At 44.0% G+C, this 19309-nt stretch overlaps 3 protein-coding genes across 10 annotated transcripts in view; 1 reads left to right on the top strand and 2 right to left on the bottom strand.

Annotated features, from left to right (window-relative positions):
• Positions 1 to 19309, bottom strand: part of LOC308469934 (olfactory receptor 2Z1-like) — a 29038-nt gene that overhangs the window by 274 nt on the left and 9455 nt on the right. For 4 of the 8 annotated variants that reach the window (XM_080993055.1, XM_080993056.1, XM_080993053.1 and 1 more), the window contains one exon: positions 17706 to 19153. In XM_080993055.1, the coding sequence (XP_080849181.1) occupies positions 18206 to 19153 (948 nt within the window). In that variant the 3' untranslated portion in view covers positions 17706 to 18205. Of the gene's footprint in view, positions 1 to 316; positions 432 to 11279; positions 11929 to 17069; positions 17380 to 17705; positions 19154 to 19309 lie in introns of those variants that run through there. The other 4 variants (XR_013982157.1, XR_013982158.1, XR_013982155.1 and 1 more) reach the window with 3 other exon arrangements.
• LOC308465083 (olfactory receptor 2V1-like) lies at positions 2088 to 3003 on the bottom strand (the record flags this gene model as incomplete). Its single annotated transcript, XM_080984918.1, has 1 exon — positions 2088 to 3003. The coding sequence occupies exon 1, from the start codon at positions 2943 to 2945 to the stop codon at positions 2088 to 2090; it is 858 nt and encodes a 285-aa protein (XP_080841044.1). The 5' UTR covers positions 2946 to 3003.
• Positions 14079 to 14657, top strand: LOC308465078 (olfactory receptor 2V1-like; the record flags this gene model as incomplete). Its single annotated transcript, XM_080984905.1, has 1 exon — positions 14079 to 14657. One exon carries the CDS (start codon positions 14079 to 14081, stop codon positions 14655 to 14657), a length of 579 nt encoding a protein of 192 aa, XP_080841031.1.

The raw sequence follows: 19309 nt of genomic DNA, 5'->3' as shown, positions 1-19309 counted from the left end.
AGATAAACACCACAACTCCATAGTCATCTTTGACTGGACTTAACTGTCCAGGGGTCCTTTACCTTTTACCTTTTACCTTTTTGGTTTTATGGCATTGGGCAGACTAGGAAGACTTGCAACCTACCTTTTAAGGATTGCATGCCAGTGGTGGGCTGGGCCAAAACAACAGTTAAATTTCTATCATTTGGAAGATGGAAGGGACCTCAAGCGTCCTCTAGTCTAACCCCCTGCAATGCAGAAATCTCAGCTAAAGCATCCATGACAGATGACCATCCAACCTGTGCTTAAAAACCTCCAAGGAAGGAGAGTCCATCACCTGTCGTGGGAGCCTGTTCCACTGCCAAACAGCTCTTATTGTCAGAAAGTTCTTTCTGATGTTTAGTTGGAGTCTCCTTTTCGTAACTTGAAGCCACTGATCCGGATCCTATTCTCTGGAGCAAGAGAAAACAAGTTGGTTCCTTCTTCCATGTGGCAATGCTTGACATATTTGAAAATGGCTACCATATCTCCTCTCAGTCTCCTCTTTTCCAGACTAAACATACCCAGCTCCCAAACTGTTCCTCGTAAGGCTTTATTATATTATGGGTCTACTAAGACCCCTAGATCCCTTTCACATATACTCCTGGCTAGGTGTCCCCCATCTTATATTGGTACAGCTGACTCTGCCTGCCTAATCGCAGAACCTTGCATTTGTCCCTTATGAAATTCAGTTCGCTAGATTGGGCCCGGTTCTCCAACCTATTAAGGTCATCTTGTATCCCGATTGTGTCTTCTACGGCATTAGCTACCCCTTCCAGTTTGGGGTCATCTACAAATTTGATGAGCATCCCCTCAATTCCTTCATCCAAGTCATTTACAAATATGTTGAACAACAACGGGCACAGGGAAAGCAGTGCAGCAAAGGCAAACTCCCCAGCCCCATGCCTAGAAAGCACAGGGCAAGCAGAAAACTGCTCAGACCCATGCTTTCTAGCAGTGGTGTAGCGTGGGTTGCCAGCCCGCAGGGTCACACAAAGGGGGTGGGGAATGGAAACCCAAGGGATCACAGTCACAGAGATTTGTTCTGCACATGTGTAAGGAATAAAAATGTCGCCTTTTCATAAAATCATAAGAGGTCATAGGCCTCAAACAGTTACAGCATCTGAGTAGATGGCTTCAACAGCTAAGAAACCACGGACTCACTTAGAGGCTTATCTTTACTGGCTTGTGGATAGAATGCCCCAAAACAGGGCGGATTGCTGTTAGGTGATGGTTTATCGGGACACCTCAGTGAGCTTGGGCAGGGCATATCTCATACATGCCTAAGCGGTGGTTAGGGTGTGGCTTTATCGCTTGAGTAGATGTGTGAAAGCATAGGAACACCCCGCCTTATTTGAGTAAAAGTGATTAGGAGTGATGGTCCCTGGATTTAGAGGAATAGGAGTTGTCAACAGGGGTGAGCCTACAGCCAATGGAGGAGAGGGGAGGAACTTGTGATAAAAATGTGTGTTTTACTAAATGGTGGGTGTGCCTGTTTTTGGACACCCATCCTTGCCAGTATGTCTCTAGAAACATTTTGCTGCTTCACCAATTTTGTTCAGGTTTTATTTTAAGGGTCCCAGGACCCCAGTCTTCGCACCAGTGTTTCATTTCCAACAACATGGTAAGCAGCAAATTAGATATCATTAAATGTCTGGCTTCCCAAACAAGCTGAAAAAAAGCTCAGAATGTTGCCCGCAAAGGCATTTCCCACCCCACTCCACCCCACCCAAAAGTGAACCAAAATGTCACCCAACATGTTCAAGTGTCAAGTGTGACACTTATCTAGACTTCAAACACAAGCACAGCGAAGGCACAGGAAACAGGGAAGGCACTGCAAATAAGGTGCGGGGGGGGGGGTGGAATAAAGAGGTGGAAACTGATCATATTGGTTTGGCTATTGCATGACGTGGATTCTTCGGAGTAGCCAAGGAGGCAGGATGGGGGCTGAGAGAGACTAGTACGGACAGTCTATAAACAGACATTGCTTCTGTCCTTCGTCATAACCTTCCATTGTATTTCCGGAAGTCGATTTCGCTGGCTCCTCCAGGACCTGCCCGTTTGTTTATCTAACAAATAATTTTAAGCACTGCACATTTTGCATGGAGTTTTCTCAATGCCGCCAACACGTCCCGGTTCCTCAGGCTGTATATAAAAGGGTTCGTTATGGCAGGGACCATGGTGCAAAAGGCTATGATAACCATGGACTTCTCTGGTGTGTAGGAGGACGTAGGTGTCATGTACATCAAAATGGCCAATCCGTAGAAGATCCCCACCACACACAAATGGGACAAGCAGGTCCCCAGGGCTTTATGGCCACTTCCAGAGGTGTGTGCTCTGAGGACTTGAAGGAAAATGGCTATGTAGGAAGCCAGGATGACTGAGATGGGGATGAGAAAAACTAGGAAATCCCCAAAATATGTGACTTTATTGAAGGCAGAATTGTCAGAGCAGGACAACTGTACAAGGGCTGGATAATCACACATGTAATGGTTGATCACATTGGATTTGCAGTAGGGAAGAGGCAGAACATAAAGGGAACAGGTTAGGGCCTGCACAGAAGACCAACACCAGGCCGCTACTGACAGCAGATAGCAGATTTCCCCTCTCATGAGGATTGGATATTGCAAGGGCCTGCAAATAGCCACATACCTATCATAGGACATGATAGCCAGGATCAGGCATTCTGCTCCACCCAGTGTCAGCGTGACAGCAATCTGGATAACACACCCACAGAGTGAAGTGTCATATCTCTGGGTTACAAAATTCACTGTCATGGAAGGAACAATCGAGAGAACCTGGCAGAGGTCCATGAAGGCTAACTGGCTGAGGAAGAAGTACATTGGCGTCTGCAGGCCAGAGTCCGTTCTCATTAGGAAAAGAAGGAGTCCGTTTCCCACCAGAGCTATTACAAACATGAAAAGCATCAGACCAAGAAAAACCCTGGGTGACCTCTGGTGCTGAAGCCCGACAAGAAGGAAAACCGTCCAGGATGTAATATTTCCTTCTCCCATTCCTCCTTCATTTGCCAGGATTCCGCTTGAAAACACAAAGCAAAAGCATGTGGGAAACACCGTTCATAATTGTAGAGTTACTGTTCGTCCACTCTTTGCACAACATAAACAACAATGATAGAGCATTTTAAAATACAGTGCGTTAGAAGAATCTCTGAGAGCTTCCAGGTGGGATTTAGCCAGCTAGTTCAGGTTGTGGAATTAAAGAGGACCAGCTCAGCACTGTTATGAAACAAACCCACTCTTCCCTTCACCCTAACGATGGGGAAATGCTCTTGAAAGTGCCACTTAACATTGCTCGAGGCAATGTTGTATAACCTCCCTGCAGAAGAAATCAGAATGAATGCTGAGACCCTACCTGCCCATGGACTGTCTTGCCAGAGTGGTGCATGCTCTGGTTATCTCCCATTTGGACTACTGCAATGCGCTCTACGTGGGGCTACCTTTGAACTGACCCTCCCACCAGATGTCAAGGGGATAAACAACTATCTGACTTTTAGAAGACATCTGAAGGCAACCCTGTTTAGGGAAGTTTTTAATGTTTGCTGTTTTGTTATGTTTTTAATATTCTATTGGGAACCGCCCAGAGTGGCTGTGGAAAACCAACCAGATGGGTGGGGTATAAATAATAAATTATTCCTATTACTCAACAAGTAGCAGATTTTGTAAAATCTCCTTGTGATCATTGTGCAAAGAAATCAGGAGAAATGCTCAATGGCCAGGACTTGGAAACTCTATTGTGCTCTTTTTGGTGCTTGCTAAAACAATTTTGTTTAGACAAGCCTATCTGGAATGCTGCTGTGTCTTTAGTTTATTGCTGGTTTTAATTTCCTCAGTGTTTTAATGGTTTTTACTATTTCACTGGTTTATTCTTTTTGTTGTTTTTTTTAAAGAATATTTATTCCAATTTTAAAATTACAAAAAGAAAGAAAAAACCATACAAAAAAGAATAAAACATGTTACAAAAAACAGACAATAAGAAAAACTCAACAAAAAATAAAAAATACATTACAATAAAGTATGACAAAAATCAAATTAAACCTTTACAACCTTTTTCCCTTTTGCTTATTTCCATGACTTCCTCTCACCTCCCTGCTTTGTATTCTAGTTTAGATCGTATTTCCAGCAAATCCTTCTAACCTTCTTTTCATTTACTTATTTTAACATTCAATGATGTAATTAATCCTCCTCTATCCTCATTTTACACTTCATTTTTACTTACTCCATTATATCATATCTGCCAGAACGGCCTAATATTCTTTTCCAACCTCTTTCTAACATTCTTTTATATTACAGTATTTTTGAAGATATATTTTAAATTTTTTCCAATCTTCTTCCATCGACCCTTCTTCCTGATCTCGAATTCTGCCGGTCATCTCAGCCAATTCCATATAGTCCATCCACTGGTTTATTCTTTTTGTAAAGCTTGTTGATTTTGGGGGGCTTTTTCTTTGCAATTAAGTAGTATATAAATTTTATGAAATAAAGTTTGGTAACTATACAATGCTACCAGTAATATTTTAATAACCGTGAGCCACTTAGAAGTCTCGTTTGGAATTAAGGGTTATAAAAGCATCACTAATAATAATATATGGGCAGGCATGTCAGTCTAATAGCTTGTTTCCGTGACTGCAACTATATGCTTAGGCATGAGAAGATTTCAATAATAATAATAATAATAATAATAATAATAATAATAATAATTTATTATTTAAACCCCAGCCACTCTGGGCGGCTCCCAACAGATATTAAAAACACTATAAAACATCAAACATGCTACTCCATGATTATTTTACCCGGTCTGCTCCATGCTTCCTCTCCGTCTGATTTCTGGTTTAAGTAGGACAATATATTAAATTAACTTCCAAACAGAAGAATCCAGTACAGGTATGCATGGTAGATAAAACACACAAGCACAATTTTGATGAGATCCTGTGTATAGTTGGATGAATATTTTTTTAATATAGTGGTTTATTATTATACAGATCCATACATGTGTTATACCGCTAGGAATGGGGAAATCTCTCTTCCCCACCAACCCCCACACTCTGGCCAGCTTTAAATTCACTTTTCCCCATTTCCATTAGACTTTGTAGCTTGTTTATTTTTAAAGGCCCAGTGAAATTTCAGCAGCATTCTAATGCAAATTTCTCCCAATATCCATCTTTGTGTATAGAATTTTGCCTAATACAAACATTTCTACAAGGCAATTTCTGGTAATATAATACATTCTCACTAATATATGCATTAACTCTAGTTGATGCATGTATGCAAACAGTATTTAACCAGAGAAGTGAATTGCAAAATTCAGATGTAGTGTGAAGTCAAAGGATGGCTGTCCTTTTGCTTTCTGAAGAGTGCGGAATAGGTAGATTTGCCTTTATGTGCAAACAGAATGTAAATTCTCCCCATCCCTGCATCCTACGAGGCAATGAAAAGTCACAAAAACGGTAATGATGCCACTGAATGTACAATGCCAGGACACGAACGCACACACTTTTTTTTTTTTTTTTTGGCAGTGTTTCATTAATGAATACATGTGAATGGGAAAGTTGGCTAGAGTGACAGACAAATCTAATTCCCATTTATTCTGTTTTGGAAAGAAGACTCGGTCATTTGGAACTCCCAAATCCGGGAGGAATTTTGGAAGAGTTCCTCAAAGCCCTACCAACCCTCTGTTTTAGGGGAGAAAGAGAGTGAAGTACATGCGATTAATCCAGCCCTAATGCCCTCTTTTGAAACAGCCAATAGTTGGGATGTAAAGGTAAAGGGACCCCTGACCATTAGGTCCAGTCGTGGCTGACTCTGGGGTTGCGGCGCTCATATCGCTTTATTGGCCGAGGGAGCCGGCATACAGCTTCTGGGTCATGTGGCCAGCATGACTAAGCTGCTTCTGGCGAACCAGAGCAGCACACGGAAACGCCGTTTACCTTCCCGCTGGAGCAGTACCTATTTATCTACTTGCACTTTGACATGCTTTCGAACTGCTAGGTTGGCAGGAGCAGGGACTGAGCAACGGGAGCTCACCCCGTCATGGGGATTCGAACTGCCGACCTTCTGATCGGCAAGTCCTAGGCTCTGTGGTTTAACCCACAGCGCCACCCGCGTCCCATCTAGCAGCCTGTACAGGAGTATAAATGAAAGGTTGGACAAAAGAAGTAATGAATGAATGGCCAAAATGGATCATATTTCAAAGCTTTATAATGCTTTTACAGATATGCAAAGCTCAGCATCCTGCCCAAGCTCAACATGAGAACGGAATACACTGTTCATAAGCATTCCTGTATGTACATACATTTTCTGATTCAATTTGCTCTTCTATGATAGACTTTTTGTGTATAAGAAAGTGGATGTTATCATGAATGAACATTATGGAACATCACATTGCAAAAAATTGCATCCGATGGTCGTCCTTCTCCAAGTTGACCCATTGTAATTACTGGACATGATTAATTTAGGTGCGTTAATTTCAGTGGGTTTTCTCTGAGTAGGACTAAGTTGGATACCACCCAAATAAAGTATGGCCTCTGCAAAAGTTAAGAATTACTTACCTGTGTTGGCTGGTGCTGTTGAGTAAGAGAGGAAAGGGTAGGCTTTACAAAAGGAATTTAGTTGCAAATGCTCCTTTGAAACATTTTGTTGCTCCTGCTGAATTAATTAAATATTGTTCCTCATTTCTCTTTGGCTGATCAAACTATGCGCTGTGATCCAATTAAAATGGGTTACGAGTCAACTCATCTTCTACTTCAAAAATGCTTTGCACTACATTATTCAGGGGGGAAAAGACCTGTCATTTTAAATTAATGAGATACGCTGAAAATATTTTTATATTCAAAAGCAGAGGGGGCAGATGTCAGGGCTACAGAGGTACTTATGCATTTGCTTCCTTTTGACATACTTAAGTTTTTGAATTCTAAACCCTAAACAAAACCAATTCATACTCCCTGAAAAAGCAACATTTCCTAACTTACATTTACAGTGAAATGTTTGCTTAGCCCCACTGGCTCCCTGTTTCTAGAGGCAGGAAAAATATAGATGCCTTAAAATTTTGAAACATTCAAACCTGGACCTGTATTTCTTACCCGCCACATATACAATTTCTAATCTCTATGGAGAAATGTTCAGCCAGCTCCATCTTCAGGGAATTTGGTTCCAAATCCAAGATTTTAATTGTTACCGAACTTTAATGCAGTTCAAAAGTGAAAACTTCCTACAACTCACATTCCAAAGTTGCTGTAACTTTACCAATCACAGTCTGAAAATGCTGTCATTTTCCTGGACTGTATTTGATAATATTTTGTTTTATTTAGTTAGTTAGTTATTGAATTTATATACCGCCCCACAGCCGGGGGTCTCAGGGCGGTTCACAGAATAAAATCCAGATATAAAACCATAATAATATAATAATAATAATAATTTATTATTTATACCCCGCCCATCTGGCTGGGTTTCCCCAGCCACTCTGGGCGGCTTCCAAAAGAATATTAAAATACTATGATACATCAAACATTAAAAGCTTCCCTAAACAGGGCTGCCTTCAGATGTCTTCTAAAAGTCTGGTAGTTGTTGTTCTCTTTGACATCTGGTGGGAGGGCGTTCCACAGGGAGGGCGCCACTACCGAGAAGGCCCTCTGCCTGGTTCCCTGTAACTTGGCTTCTCGCAGTGAGGGAACCGCCAGAAGGCCCTCGGTGCTGGACCTCAGTGTCCGGGTAGAACGATGGAGGTGGAGACGCTCCTTCAGGTATACTGGACCGAGGCCATTTAAGGCTTTAAAGGTCAGCACCAACACTTTGAATTGTGCTCGGAAACGTACTGGGAGCCAATGTAGGTCTTTCAAGACCGGTGTTATATGGTCTCGGCGGCTGTTCCCAGTCACCAGTCTGGCTGCTGCATTCTGGATTAGTTGTAGTTTCCGGGTCACCTTCAAAGGTAGCCCCACGTAGAGCGCATTGCAGTAGTCCAAGCGGGAGATAACCAGAGCATGCACCACTCTGGCGAGGCAGTCCGCGGGCAGATAGGGTCTCAACCTACGTACCAGATGGAGCTGGTACACAGCTGCCCTGGACACGGATTTAACCTGTGCCTCCATGGACAGCTGTGAGTCCAAAATGACTCCCAGGCTGCGCACCTGGTCCTTCAGGGGCACGGTTACCCCATTCAGGACCAGGGAATCCCCCACACCTGCCCGCCTCCTGTCCCCCAGAAACAGTACTTCTGTCTTGTCAGGATTCAACCTCAATCTGTTTGCCGCCATCCATCCTCCAACCGCCTCCAGACACTCACACAGGACCTTCACCGCCTTCACTGGTTCTGATTTAAAGGAGAGGTAGAGCTGGGTGTCATCTGCATACTGATGAACACCCAGTCCAAACCCCCTGATGATCTCTCCCAGCGGCTTCATATAGATATTAAAAAGCATGGGGGAGAGGACAGAACCCTGAGGCACCCCACAAGTGAGAGCCCAAGGGTCTGAACACTCATCCCCCACCACCACTTTCTGAACACGGCCCAGGAGGAAGGAGCGGAACCACTGTATGACAGTGCCCCCAGCTCCCAGCCCCTCAAGACGGTCCAGAAGGATGTTATGGTCGATGGTATCAAACGCCGCTGAGAGATCCAGCAGAACTAGGAAACAGCTCTCACCTTTGTCCCTAGCCCGCCGGAGATCATCAACCAGTGCGACCAAGGCAGTTTCAGTCCCGTGATGAGGCCTGAATCCCGATTGGAAGGGATCCAAATGGTCCGCTTCTTCCAGGCGTGCCTGGAGTTGTTCAGCAACCACTCGCTCAATCACCTTGCCCAAGAATGGAAGATTTGAGACTGGGCGATAGTTGGCCATCGTGGCCGCATCTAAAGATGGTTTTTTAAGAAGCGGTTTAATAACCGCCTCTTTCAGCGGGTCTGGGAAGGCTCCCTCACGGAGGGAAGCATTCACCACCCCACGAAGCCCATCGCCCAGCCCTTCCCGGCTAGCTTTTATAAGCCAGGATGGGCAAGGATCAAGGAGACAGGTGGTTGGTTTCACTCATCCAAGCAGCCTGTCCACATCCTCGGAGGTAACAGATTGGAATTGATCCCACACAATTTGACTAGACAGGACTCTAGCACTCCCCCGCCCCGGCCCTGCTCCCACGGTGGCGTCTACCTCTTCCCACAAAATACCTAATAAAAATAAAAACAACACCCCCCCAAACACACACACAAAAAACAAATTTTAGAAGGGCATAGGATGTAAATCAGATCAACCAAATGCCTGGTTAAAAAGGAACGTTTTTGCCTGGTCCCTAAAGGTGTATAATGAAGGCGCCAGGCAAACTTCCCTGGGGAGAGCATTCCACAGATGGGGAGCCACTGCAGAGAAGGCCCTGTTCTCGTGCTGCCACCCTCTGGACCTCTCAAGGAGGCGGCATACGAAGGAGGGCCTCAGAAGATGAACTCAGGGTCCGGGTAGGTTCATATGGAAGGAGGCGGTCCTTGAGGTATTGCGGTCCTGAGCCATTTAAGGCTTTATGGGTCAAAACCAGCACTTTGAATTGGGCCCAGAAACTAATTGGTAGCCAGTGCAGTCAGACCAGGATCAGTGTGATATGCTCAAACCGTCTTGCTCCAGTGAGCAACCTGGCTACTGAATTCTGCACTAGCTGAAGTTTCTGATGCATCTTCAGAGACAGCCGTACATATAACGCATTGCAGTAATCTAACCTTGAGTGTAGCGGCAGCAAGACGCATACACGTACAGTCAATTAAAAGTTGGTTTTATTCTAGAATAAACATGCCACTTGTCCGGAGCGCTCTGCCCCCGTGACTTATGGCTACCCTGATGATGACTCAACTAAATCCTCAGCGTTGTTCCTCTTCCTCCAGAAACAACGCATGAAAATGAATCTCTTCCGTCGCTTCTGTGATGTCAATTTCCCCTTTTCTTGTACCCCTCCTCTTCTGCGTTCTTGCACGCTGAGAGGTTTGCAAACTGGTTCGGACAAGCTATGGTCTGCTAAGTCCTGTGTTTCTCTGGGCTGTGAACTCCCCCCTGTCCTTTCCTCTGATCTTCCCATGACAAACCTCCCTTCGTTCCCTGGGCTGCCGTCCAAGTCTGGCAGCTGCTCCTGTTCGCTTGATGGCTCCAGCCTGACATTGAGGTTACCAGACCATAGACAACAGTAGTTAGGCTATCCTGTCCAAATAGGGGCATAATATTGAGGATGGCGGTGTTCCTACCCATCTACTGAACAACAAAACAGCGGAAGAGTCATATGTTCCATGCTCAGGTGTTGGGCAGTGTAAGAATAGGTGTCAAGGTCTGGTTCACGGGCGATCAAAGTCCCAGCAGGGGATGTCAGGACCGGTGGCAAGATGGCGGGGTGGGAGCAGGAAAGGGGGTACAAAAGCCAGGAGTCAGGAAGCCAAGAGTCTGAGGGTCAGAGAGCTGGGAGTCAAGAAGCCAAGGGTCCAAGGGGCAGGAAGCAAGGAGTCAAGAAGCCGAGGTTCAAGGATCAGGAAGCAAGAAGCCAAACGCAGCAAGGCAGGAAGCGTGTTGCTGTAGCAAAGAGCCGAAGGGAAATGCTGACCTTATATCCCTTCCCAGCTCTTACCACCAGGTGCTGTGAGTTACCAATCGGCCTCACCTGTGAGGCTACGCCTTGCCTCTTCAGAACAAACTTAGGAAGGCTCCAGTCCTGCAAAGTCCTATTGGTCACAGGGCCTGGCTCCTTCACGCACAATAGGACTCTCCACCACCCCAAGGACTGCATTCAAGTGGGCATGGTCAAAGCGGGAATGGCCATAGCTGGCATTCCACAAACACACCACACACCCTACAAACTCACAGCACACTTGCAATCCATGCACGCATATATACATTTATGGGCATATCCAACACACACCACACTGACTGACTCCCACCAGTAACTAGGCTTTTCTTTTCTAAGACATTTCAACTTTTTTCAAACCTAGTTGCCTGAGTCTATGCTAACACCACTCGACAAAGTTGGTCTTATCCCCCTCTTCTTCCAGGTTGTTTTTTCTTTCCTTCTGGTCATCTCCTGGCATGAAATGATTTATTACCAAACAAGGACACGCAGCTACTTAACGAAGCTATGGATAAGTTTCCACTCCATGATCCATGGACCCCAAAGATCCCAAGAACCCCAATGGATCACACCAAAGCCCCTTCTCGTCCACCATCCTGTTTTCAGTGGCCACCCCAATGCATCTTGGAATCCCACAAGCAGGATGTAAGGAGTTGCGTGAGCCACAGGCATGTTTCTCAGATGCTGTTTATTTATCACATTTTTACTGCTTTACGTAATAAAATATCTGCACAGTTTACATAAAAGCAACAAAAATACAACAGTAAAATTTCCTAAAAAGAAACTAAGAATATGATAAAGATGCCACACCACTGTGCATCTCAGCTAAAACAAAGCAATTACAGTAGTACCTCTGGTTGCGAACGGAATCCGTTCCAGAGGCCCATTTGCAACATGAAAAGAGCGCAACCTGAAGCCCCATATCTGCGCAGGTGCACGGCGTGATTTGACGCTTCTGCACATGTGCAAAGCACGATTTAGTGCTTCTGCGCATGCGTGAGCGGCGAAACCCGGAAGTAACCCTTTCTGGTACTTCCTGGTCGCAGCAGGACATAACCTGAAAGAACATAACATGAAGCAAACATAACATGAGGTATGACTGTACACAGAAAGTGAATTCTAAAAATGTACAAGTAGTTGCAACAAAAAAGCAAGCTCCACCCCACCCTCCTTTTTAGAAACTGACCTGCAAGTTGTTAGAAGGGCTGATGTGTAGAACTGCTGGTCACCTGCCAGTGAAAAACTTATTCAGAGCCATTTTGCTTCTCCTATCAGCCATTTAATTGAAGTCTTGGGACTGTTTTCCCTACAGAATGAGAGACTTTCCCTTGGATGATGGAAGCAGAGCCTGCTTTTTTTAACCAACAAAAGCTGTCTAGAATTGAGCAGTATCTCCAAAACAGAGATTAAGCACCAAAGTGCCATCAAATAACAAAGACCATCTCCGTTTTCGGGAGATATTGAGATGTGGGATCCTCCCATTGCCACCTTAAGGATTCACAATGATACAGGTACACCTTTTACACCTGTAATCCAGCGGTAAAAATAAAACAGATGATTTGAGGTGGTTGTTTTATGTTCTGTGCTAATGAAATGAGTTGCGCAAACATTTTCTCATTTGTTTATCGAGGAATGTATAGCCTATGTTTCTTTTATATAAACTAGGATTGTCCCTCCAGATACTGACAGATTGTATTTCCCATCATCCCTGGCCTTTCGCTAGGAAACTGGAGGGCCACAGGTCCTTCACCCCTGAGGTAAGTCAAGGTAGGATGGCATTTAATAGTCCTCTTCACACTTAAAATTTGTGTGTATGTATGTGTGTAATAGAGAATGGGGGAGGGAAGCAGGATCCTATATTTTTATTATTATTCTGTGCTTTTTACATTGTAATTTCATGTTGTGAACTGCCCTCAGATCCATGGGTATAGGGCGGTATACAAATTTAATAAATAATCATCATAATAATGTGCAAATAACTTTCACACCTTCATTTGCAGGGCTCGCCTCTCACTGTTGGGAACCTCGCTACATCCGTAAGATGTGAAAAGGGCTTCTGCTGTTATGGCTGTAATAAATGCACCTGTCCGGCGGGGGGGCTACTTGATTGTTAACTGGGACAATAGATTGCATTTCTTCTGAATCATGTTTGCTTGAACTAAATAACACCACACGCTGGGCTCCTTTGTTTAGAATGGAATGACCAGTACCAATTTTCTAGAAAAAGAGGTGCCAGAACTCACCACGAACGCTTCCCTTATTCTCTTAGAATGGCAATGGCGCCCACCTGGGAGGTGCCAGAATGGAGTTCCAGTGAGTTCCAGCTGGGGAAAAAAGACCCTGGGAATGACAGGCATTTACTTAATTCATAATTCCACTCAATGAGCTACCGTATTTTTTGCTCTATAAGACTCACTTTTTCCCTCCTAAAAAGTAAGGGGAAATGTGTGCGCATCTTATGGAGCGAATGCAGGCTGCACAGCTATCCCAGAAGCCAGAACAGCAAGAGGGATTGCTGCTTTCACTGCGCAGCGATCCCTCTTGCTGTTCTGGCTTCTGAGATTCAGAAAAGTTTTTTCCTTGTTTTCCTCCTCCAAAAACTAGATGCGTCTTGTGATTTGGTGCGTCTTATAGAGCGAAAAATACGGTAGTTCACGTGCAACGCTAAGCCAAACCATGGGTCAGCGAAAGCGCGAGGCCTCCCAGAGATGAGATTGCAACCACTTTGCTCCTTCCCCACTCCTCCTCCTGCCATGCTGCTGTGAGCTAAGTCACGGTTTGGTTTAGCATGCCATTCAGACCAAAGAGAGCACAGTCTGTAGCCAAGGTTTGTTAACTGGGTTTACAGCATGAGTCTGGGTTGGGATGCCATGGCTTAGTTCAAAGCAGCACTGCAGCAGTAGGACGGGAGGAGGAGTAAGGCGGCTGCAATCTCCTCTCTGGAACTCCCATTGAAGACTTTACTACCACATTTCTTCTCTTAGAAAAAGAAAGAATGATATTCAGTGAAAATAGTAAGAATAAAATGGCAGCACGCAAGGACTACCTTCCCTATCATTGTCTCTCCTTGTCTCTTCAGATTCAAGCAAGCCAACTCAAGAGGTCCTGGAAAAGAACAACGCAACATCTTGGTCAGAATTCATCCTTATGGGTTTTTTGAGCCAATCGAAATCACCCAGTGTTATCATGACTCTGTTTGTCATGATGTTCATCATGGTCCTCTCTGAAAACAGCCTCCTCCTCTACCTGATCCACGTGGACTCTGGCCTCCATTCCCCAATGTATTTTTTCCTTGGTCAGTTGTCTGTCATGGATATTTCTCAAACTCTCACCATCGGCCCTAAAATGCTTGTGGACTTTTAAAGGGAGAAGAACACCATTTCACTGACTGGGTGCTCAGCCCAGATATTTTTCGTACTGCTCATGGGCAACGCAGAATGCCTAATCCTTGCAGCAATGTCCTACGACAGGTACGTGGCAATCTGCAAGCCCCTGCAATATCCGGTCCTCATGAGAAGAACTGTCTGTCTCATCCTGACCGCGCTGGTTTGGTTTTGTGCCTTTGGTGCCTTGGGACCCAGCATGTACGTGCGGCTACTGCACTACTGTGGCTCCAATGTAATCCATCACATCTTTTGTGACCTCCCATCGATGCTGAAGTTGTCCTGTTCTGATACATCTCGCTTGGAAAAGACACTGGTTTTTACTGGCTTTCTTCTGCTGATCCTCCCTTCGGCCATCATTCTGGCCTCCTATGTGTGCATTCTCGCTACGGTCTTGAGGGTGCACTCTTCTGAAAGGAGCCACAAGGCTCTCAGCACTTGCCTGTCTCACTTGACCGTGGTGGGGCTCTTTTATGGGGCAGCCATGTTCAAATACTTGAGACCCAGGTCCTACCAAATGCCGTACCACGATGATATGGTTTCTGTGTTTTGCATCATCATCACTCCCATGATGAACCCTCTCATCTACAGCTTGAGGAATCGGGATGTGCTGGCAGCACTGAAGAAAACGTTCCGGAAAAACACATCTTGAATAACCTCCCGGGAAATGTCATCAGGAAGTCTTGCTGCCCCATTAAGATTAACGGAGTCATTATGTTCAGAATCTTCATGGACGTATGCCTACTTTATCAGATGCTTCTTTGTCACTGTTTCTCATTAATAGTTCCCTGCCCCAGTGCAGGCGTTAATACAATCATCTCAGTGATTACCCCTACTGTAAAAGATGTGCCCATTTTAGCAAACTTTGAAAGTGTGATGATCACTGATGGTCATTTTTGCATTTCATTTCCACTCAAATCCCACTTTCCAGTTTTCTCCCAAATATTACGTACCGTTTCACTTCATGCATCTGACAAAGTGAGCTCGAGTCCAAGGAAGCTTTGTCAATCTTTATGGCACCACAGCACCCTTTGACTGTTTTTGCAGTGAGAAGCTAACACACAGACTCCTCTGGAATTTTTTTCAGTGCACTTTAATGTATGCTCTGCTTGCTGCACTAACTGAAAAATGAATAATAGTCACAATGCACAAGTTCTCAGCAGTTGCTGCACACAAATATAGAAGACCCTTCACCTGTACTATGTCCTTATGTTTCTGAAGAAGAGCCTTTGATTTATTTCATATATGTCCATTACTAACAGTGCAATCCTAGACACATCTACTCAAAAAGCAATTTTGAATCGATCTGGGGGGAAGGAGAGGAAGGAAAGCTGTGATGTGCTATGTCCTTTCTCTGGCTTCCACTAGTGGGACCAGTTAGTTCAACATGGCCCTGGTGGTATGCACTGGCCACAAGATTCAACTTGTTTCAATATTTTAATGTTGTATTTTAATCTTGTTTATAAGTTGTATTCATTCAACTTGTTTTTATTATTGCTTGTTAGACGCCCTGAGCCCGGCCTTGGCTGGGGAGGGTGGGGTATAAATAAAAATTATTATTATTATTATTATTATTATTATTATTATTATTATTAATCTGTAGCTTTGGAAAGCAGACTGACCTGTTTTGGAGCCTCTCTGTGTCTGTCAAATTTGACTCATTATTTGGGACTGGAATTAGAGTTGCTAAAAAACAAAGTTGTGTCCCCATCTTCCCCATTCACTAAAATTATGAATTTACAAACAGCTACAACTTGTTTCTAATTTTGCAGAAATTGGTTAAATTTGCAGGCAAAGGAGCAAATCCAGAGTGGATTAATGCTGAACAATTTTAGGCAGATCAAAGGTTTTTCGTGCTGGGGACCTTTAAAGTTGTTTCGTCTTATAAAGAAAAGGTATCCTTTATTTTATGCCAGAATTTTCTGCCTGCTACAGTGGCTTTCCCCCCAAGAGAGATTTACCATTTTGGGGTAGGTACAATAGGAATAGGGGCAGGGGCAATGAAAGGGCAGGGGGAATAGCATTGATCCCCAGTAAAGTCTGGGCTGGGGAAAAGGTCAACACACACACACACACACACACACACACACACACACACGTATGGCTTCTCATGCTGTTGTGGTACAACTTTAGTCTGATCAAATATACAGTATTTTACTGAGCATTATATTATTCTTGAAAGCTGTACCCTTACTTTCTTTTTTTTGTGGACAAGAACTCAAAGTTGTCAGGAGCTGCATAAATAACAATAAAATATTTTTTTTAAGTATTGATTTTATTTAAGACCGTTGTAAATGTACTCTGTGTGTTTTTAGAGAGGTATGAGGATAGTTGTGATGAAAAAAACTGAATAATGATGGAAATAAGTACAATGGAAACTCACCCAATCTAATTCCTTATCACAGACCATAAAACCATAACAAAAAACATAATAAGAGCCTGTTGGATCAAGCCAATGGCCCATCTAGTCTAGCATATGCCATTTGAAATATGATTCGGGGGGGGTGAATTTTGACAGATAGGTGTGCTCTGGTTCACATATTGTTTCAGAAAGTCTGAATTAGGTAGTTTAAAATGCAAACAAAATCAAATTCCTCCTCTATCCCTACTCTCGGGTAAATGTGCATGGGATTATAGCTCAAATGCTGTGTTTATACCTTTCTTTTGCGAACATTCACATTTATTAGGCAATTAAAGATGTTTTCCTTTTGCCATTCACCTTGTGCAGGAGAAGAAGGTATGTGGTGCCAAGGGAATACAAGACTAGTGTTTGCAGAAGTTCTTAAGTCTTGATCTCTTTCTCTCTAAAAATAGCAGCTAGTTACTAACATGTCTACCCAGAAGTAAATTTGATTGAATTTAAAAGTAAGTGATAGTATAGCAAGCCTAGCTTTATATCTTCTACAAAAGTAGAATGTATGAATGACTTTCCTTCTTTTAAAAAATGCCAATTAATTTTTATTGATTTTCAAAAAAATTAATAAATTAACAACAAATTAATTCAAATTTAAAACAAATTTAAAAGTTGGTTTCCCATCCCCCTTCCAGATGTTTCTTTTCTCTCCTTCCTTTGCTGCTCACAATAACATACCTTTTCCTAATTTCTATTCATTTCCCATCTTTCTGAATTTTCACCAGCTGTGCATGTTTCAATTCCAGCTTAGACTTTTGCTTAACTACAGCATGTCCCCAGTTATTCAAATTATTCTTCCTTTATCTATCCATATAAATTGTGAACGAGCTTTTCCTTTGAGTTTTGTAAAACTGAGCCGACTGTGAAATGTGGAACAAGCAAGCAGCCTCCTGTTCATGTCTGCAAACTGCTTGCTCACCTTCCTCTTGCTCTGCCACTCCAGAAGGGATGACCACTCGAACTATAACAGAGATGAGGAGGAGGAGGAGGAGAAGCTGTCACTGCCTGCTTGCTCATTGGCAACACACACACACACCCCTTAAAGAAAACATTGAAGGTACTTGCAGATATTGAAAGCAATTTTAGGATGCAATAAGAAGAAAAAGAATAAGAATTTATTATTTGTACCCCACCCATCTGGCTGGGTTTCCCCGGCCGCTCCCCAGCTTCCAACAAAGATTAAAAATACATTAAAGTGTCACACATTAAAAACTTCCCTGAACAGGGCTGCCTACAGATGTCTTCTAAATGTCAGGTAGTTGTTTGTCTCTTTGACATCTGATGGGAGGGCGTAGTATAGGGCGGGTGCCACTGCTGAGAAGGCCCTCTGCCTGGTTCCCTGTAGCCTCACTTCTTGCAGTGAGGGAACCGCCAGAAGGCCCTCAGTGCAGGACCTCAGTGTCCGGGCTGAACAATAGGGGTGGAGACGCTCCTTCAGGTATACTGGACCGAGGCTGTTTAGGGCTTTAAAGGTCAGCACCAACACTTTGAATCGTGCTCGGAAACGTACTGGGAGCCAATGTACACAAAGACTGCATGATCCTTTTTTGTAATGAAACCAAATTCTTTTCCTTTTAAATAATTTGGAACCTTTTCTTCTTCTTTACCTTCACTGCCAGTGCATGGAAACTTGTTTACTAAACCAGCCTCACGTCCCAGAAGACAGAGGGTCTAAGAGGGAGCTCTGAATACAGCTCTTTTTATTAAACTGTTCCTCATTCTCAGTGGCTGCTGTTTGACCCAGGAACATTACAAACTTATGCGAAATGGTGTTTCGGCTCTAGAAATTACTTATGAGGGGCATGCTTCAGAAAGACTTTCCTTAGGGCTGCTAGAACATCCCTGTTGCGCAGGCTGTATATAAAAGGATTCAGCATTGGGGGGATGATGGTAGTGCACATTGAGTAGATCATGGCCCTTTGTGCAGAATAGGAGGATACTGGGACGGTGTATGTCAGTGCAGCTGCCCCATAGAAGAGTCCCACCACACACAGGTGGGACACACAAGTCCCTAAGGCCTTGTGTCTTCCTTTGACTGAGCGCATGCCCAGCACTTGCGCAAGGATGGTGATGTAAGAGGCAGCGATGACTGAGATAGGGAGGAGAAGTATGACCACGTCATCAAAATACACCAGTTTTTCAAAGGCAGAGGTGTCGGCACAGGACAACTTCAGTAAAGCTGGGAAATCACAAACATAATGCTCAATCACATTTGACCCACAGTAAGGCAGAGACTGGACAAAGATCGCAATGGGCATGATGGAAAGCGTTGACAAAGACCAGATCCCAGCCGTCAACATGAGGCAGGTTGTTCTCCGCATGAGGATGGGGTACTGCAAGGGCCTGCAGATGGCCACGTACCTGTCGTAAGACATGGCGGCCAGGACCAGGCATTCTGCGCCTCCCCCGGTCAAGGTGAGGAAAATCTGTGCCACACAACCGCCGAGCGAGATGGTGTTTCTGTGGGCTAAAAAGTTCGCAGACATTTTAGGGACAATAACGAGGATTTGGCCCAGATCTATGCAGGCCAGTTGGCTGAGGAAAAAATACATTGGGGCGTGAAGGGAGGAGTCTCTTTGGATTAGGATCAGGAGGAGACCATTTCCCAGCAAAGCAACAAAAACCATGAGAAGAATTGCACCAAAGAAGACGTTGGGTGTCCTCAGATGCACGAGGCCCACAAGAAGAAACTCTGTCCATGATGTGGCATTCTCATTTCCCATGATCCCTTTGACCTGAAGACAGAAGGGCAACGTTTGTGAAGAAGGAAATAGCTGCATCCAACAAACAAAACAGAAAACCTTCAAGATTTGGCCAATGCTTTAGGTACATGGCTATTAAAAGAAAAGCAAGAGGAAGACCATACAATGTTAATTTGACTATTAATGTTC

Source organism: Podarcis pityusensis (assembly GCF_964106645.2).
Source record: "Podarcis pityusensis genome assembly, chromosome: 2".
Lineage (NCBI taxonomy): Eukaryota > Metazoa > Chordata > Lepidosauria > Squamata > Lacertidae > Podarcis > Podarcis pityusensis.
Note: the sequence above shows the minus strand (reverse complement) of the source record. Positions and strands in the feature narration are given on the sequence as shown.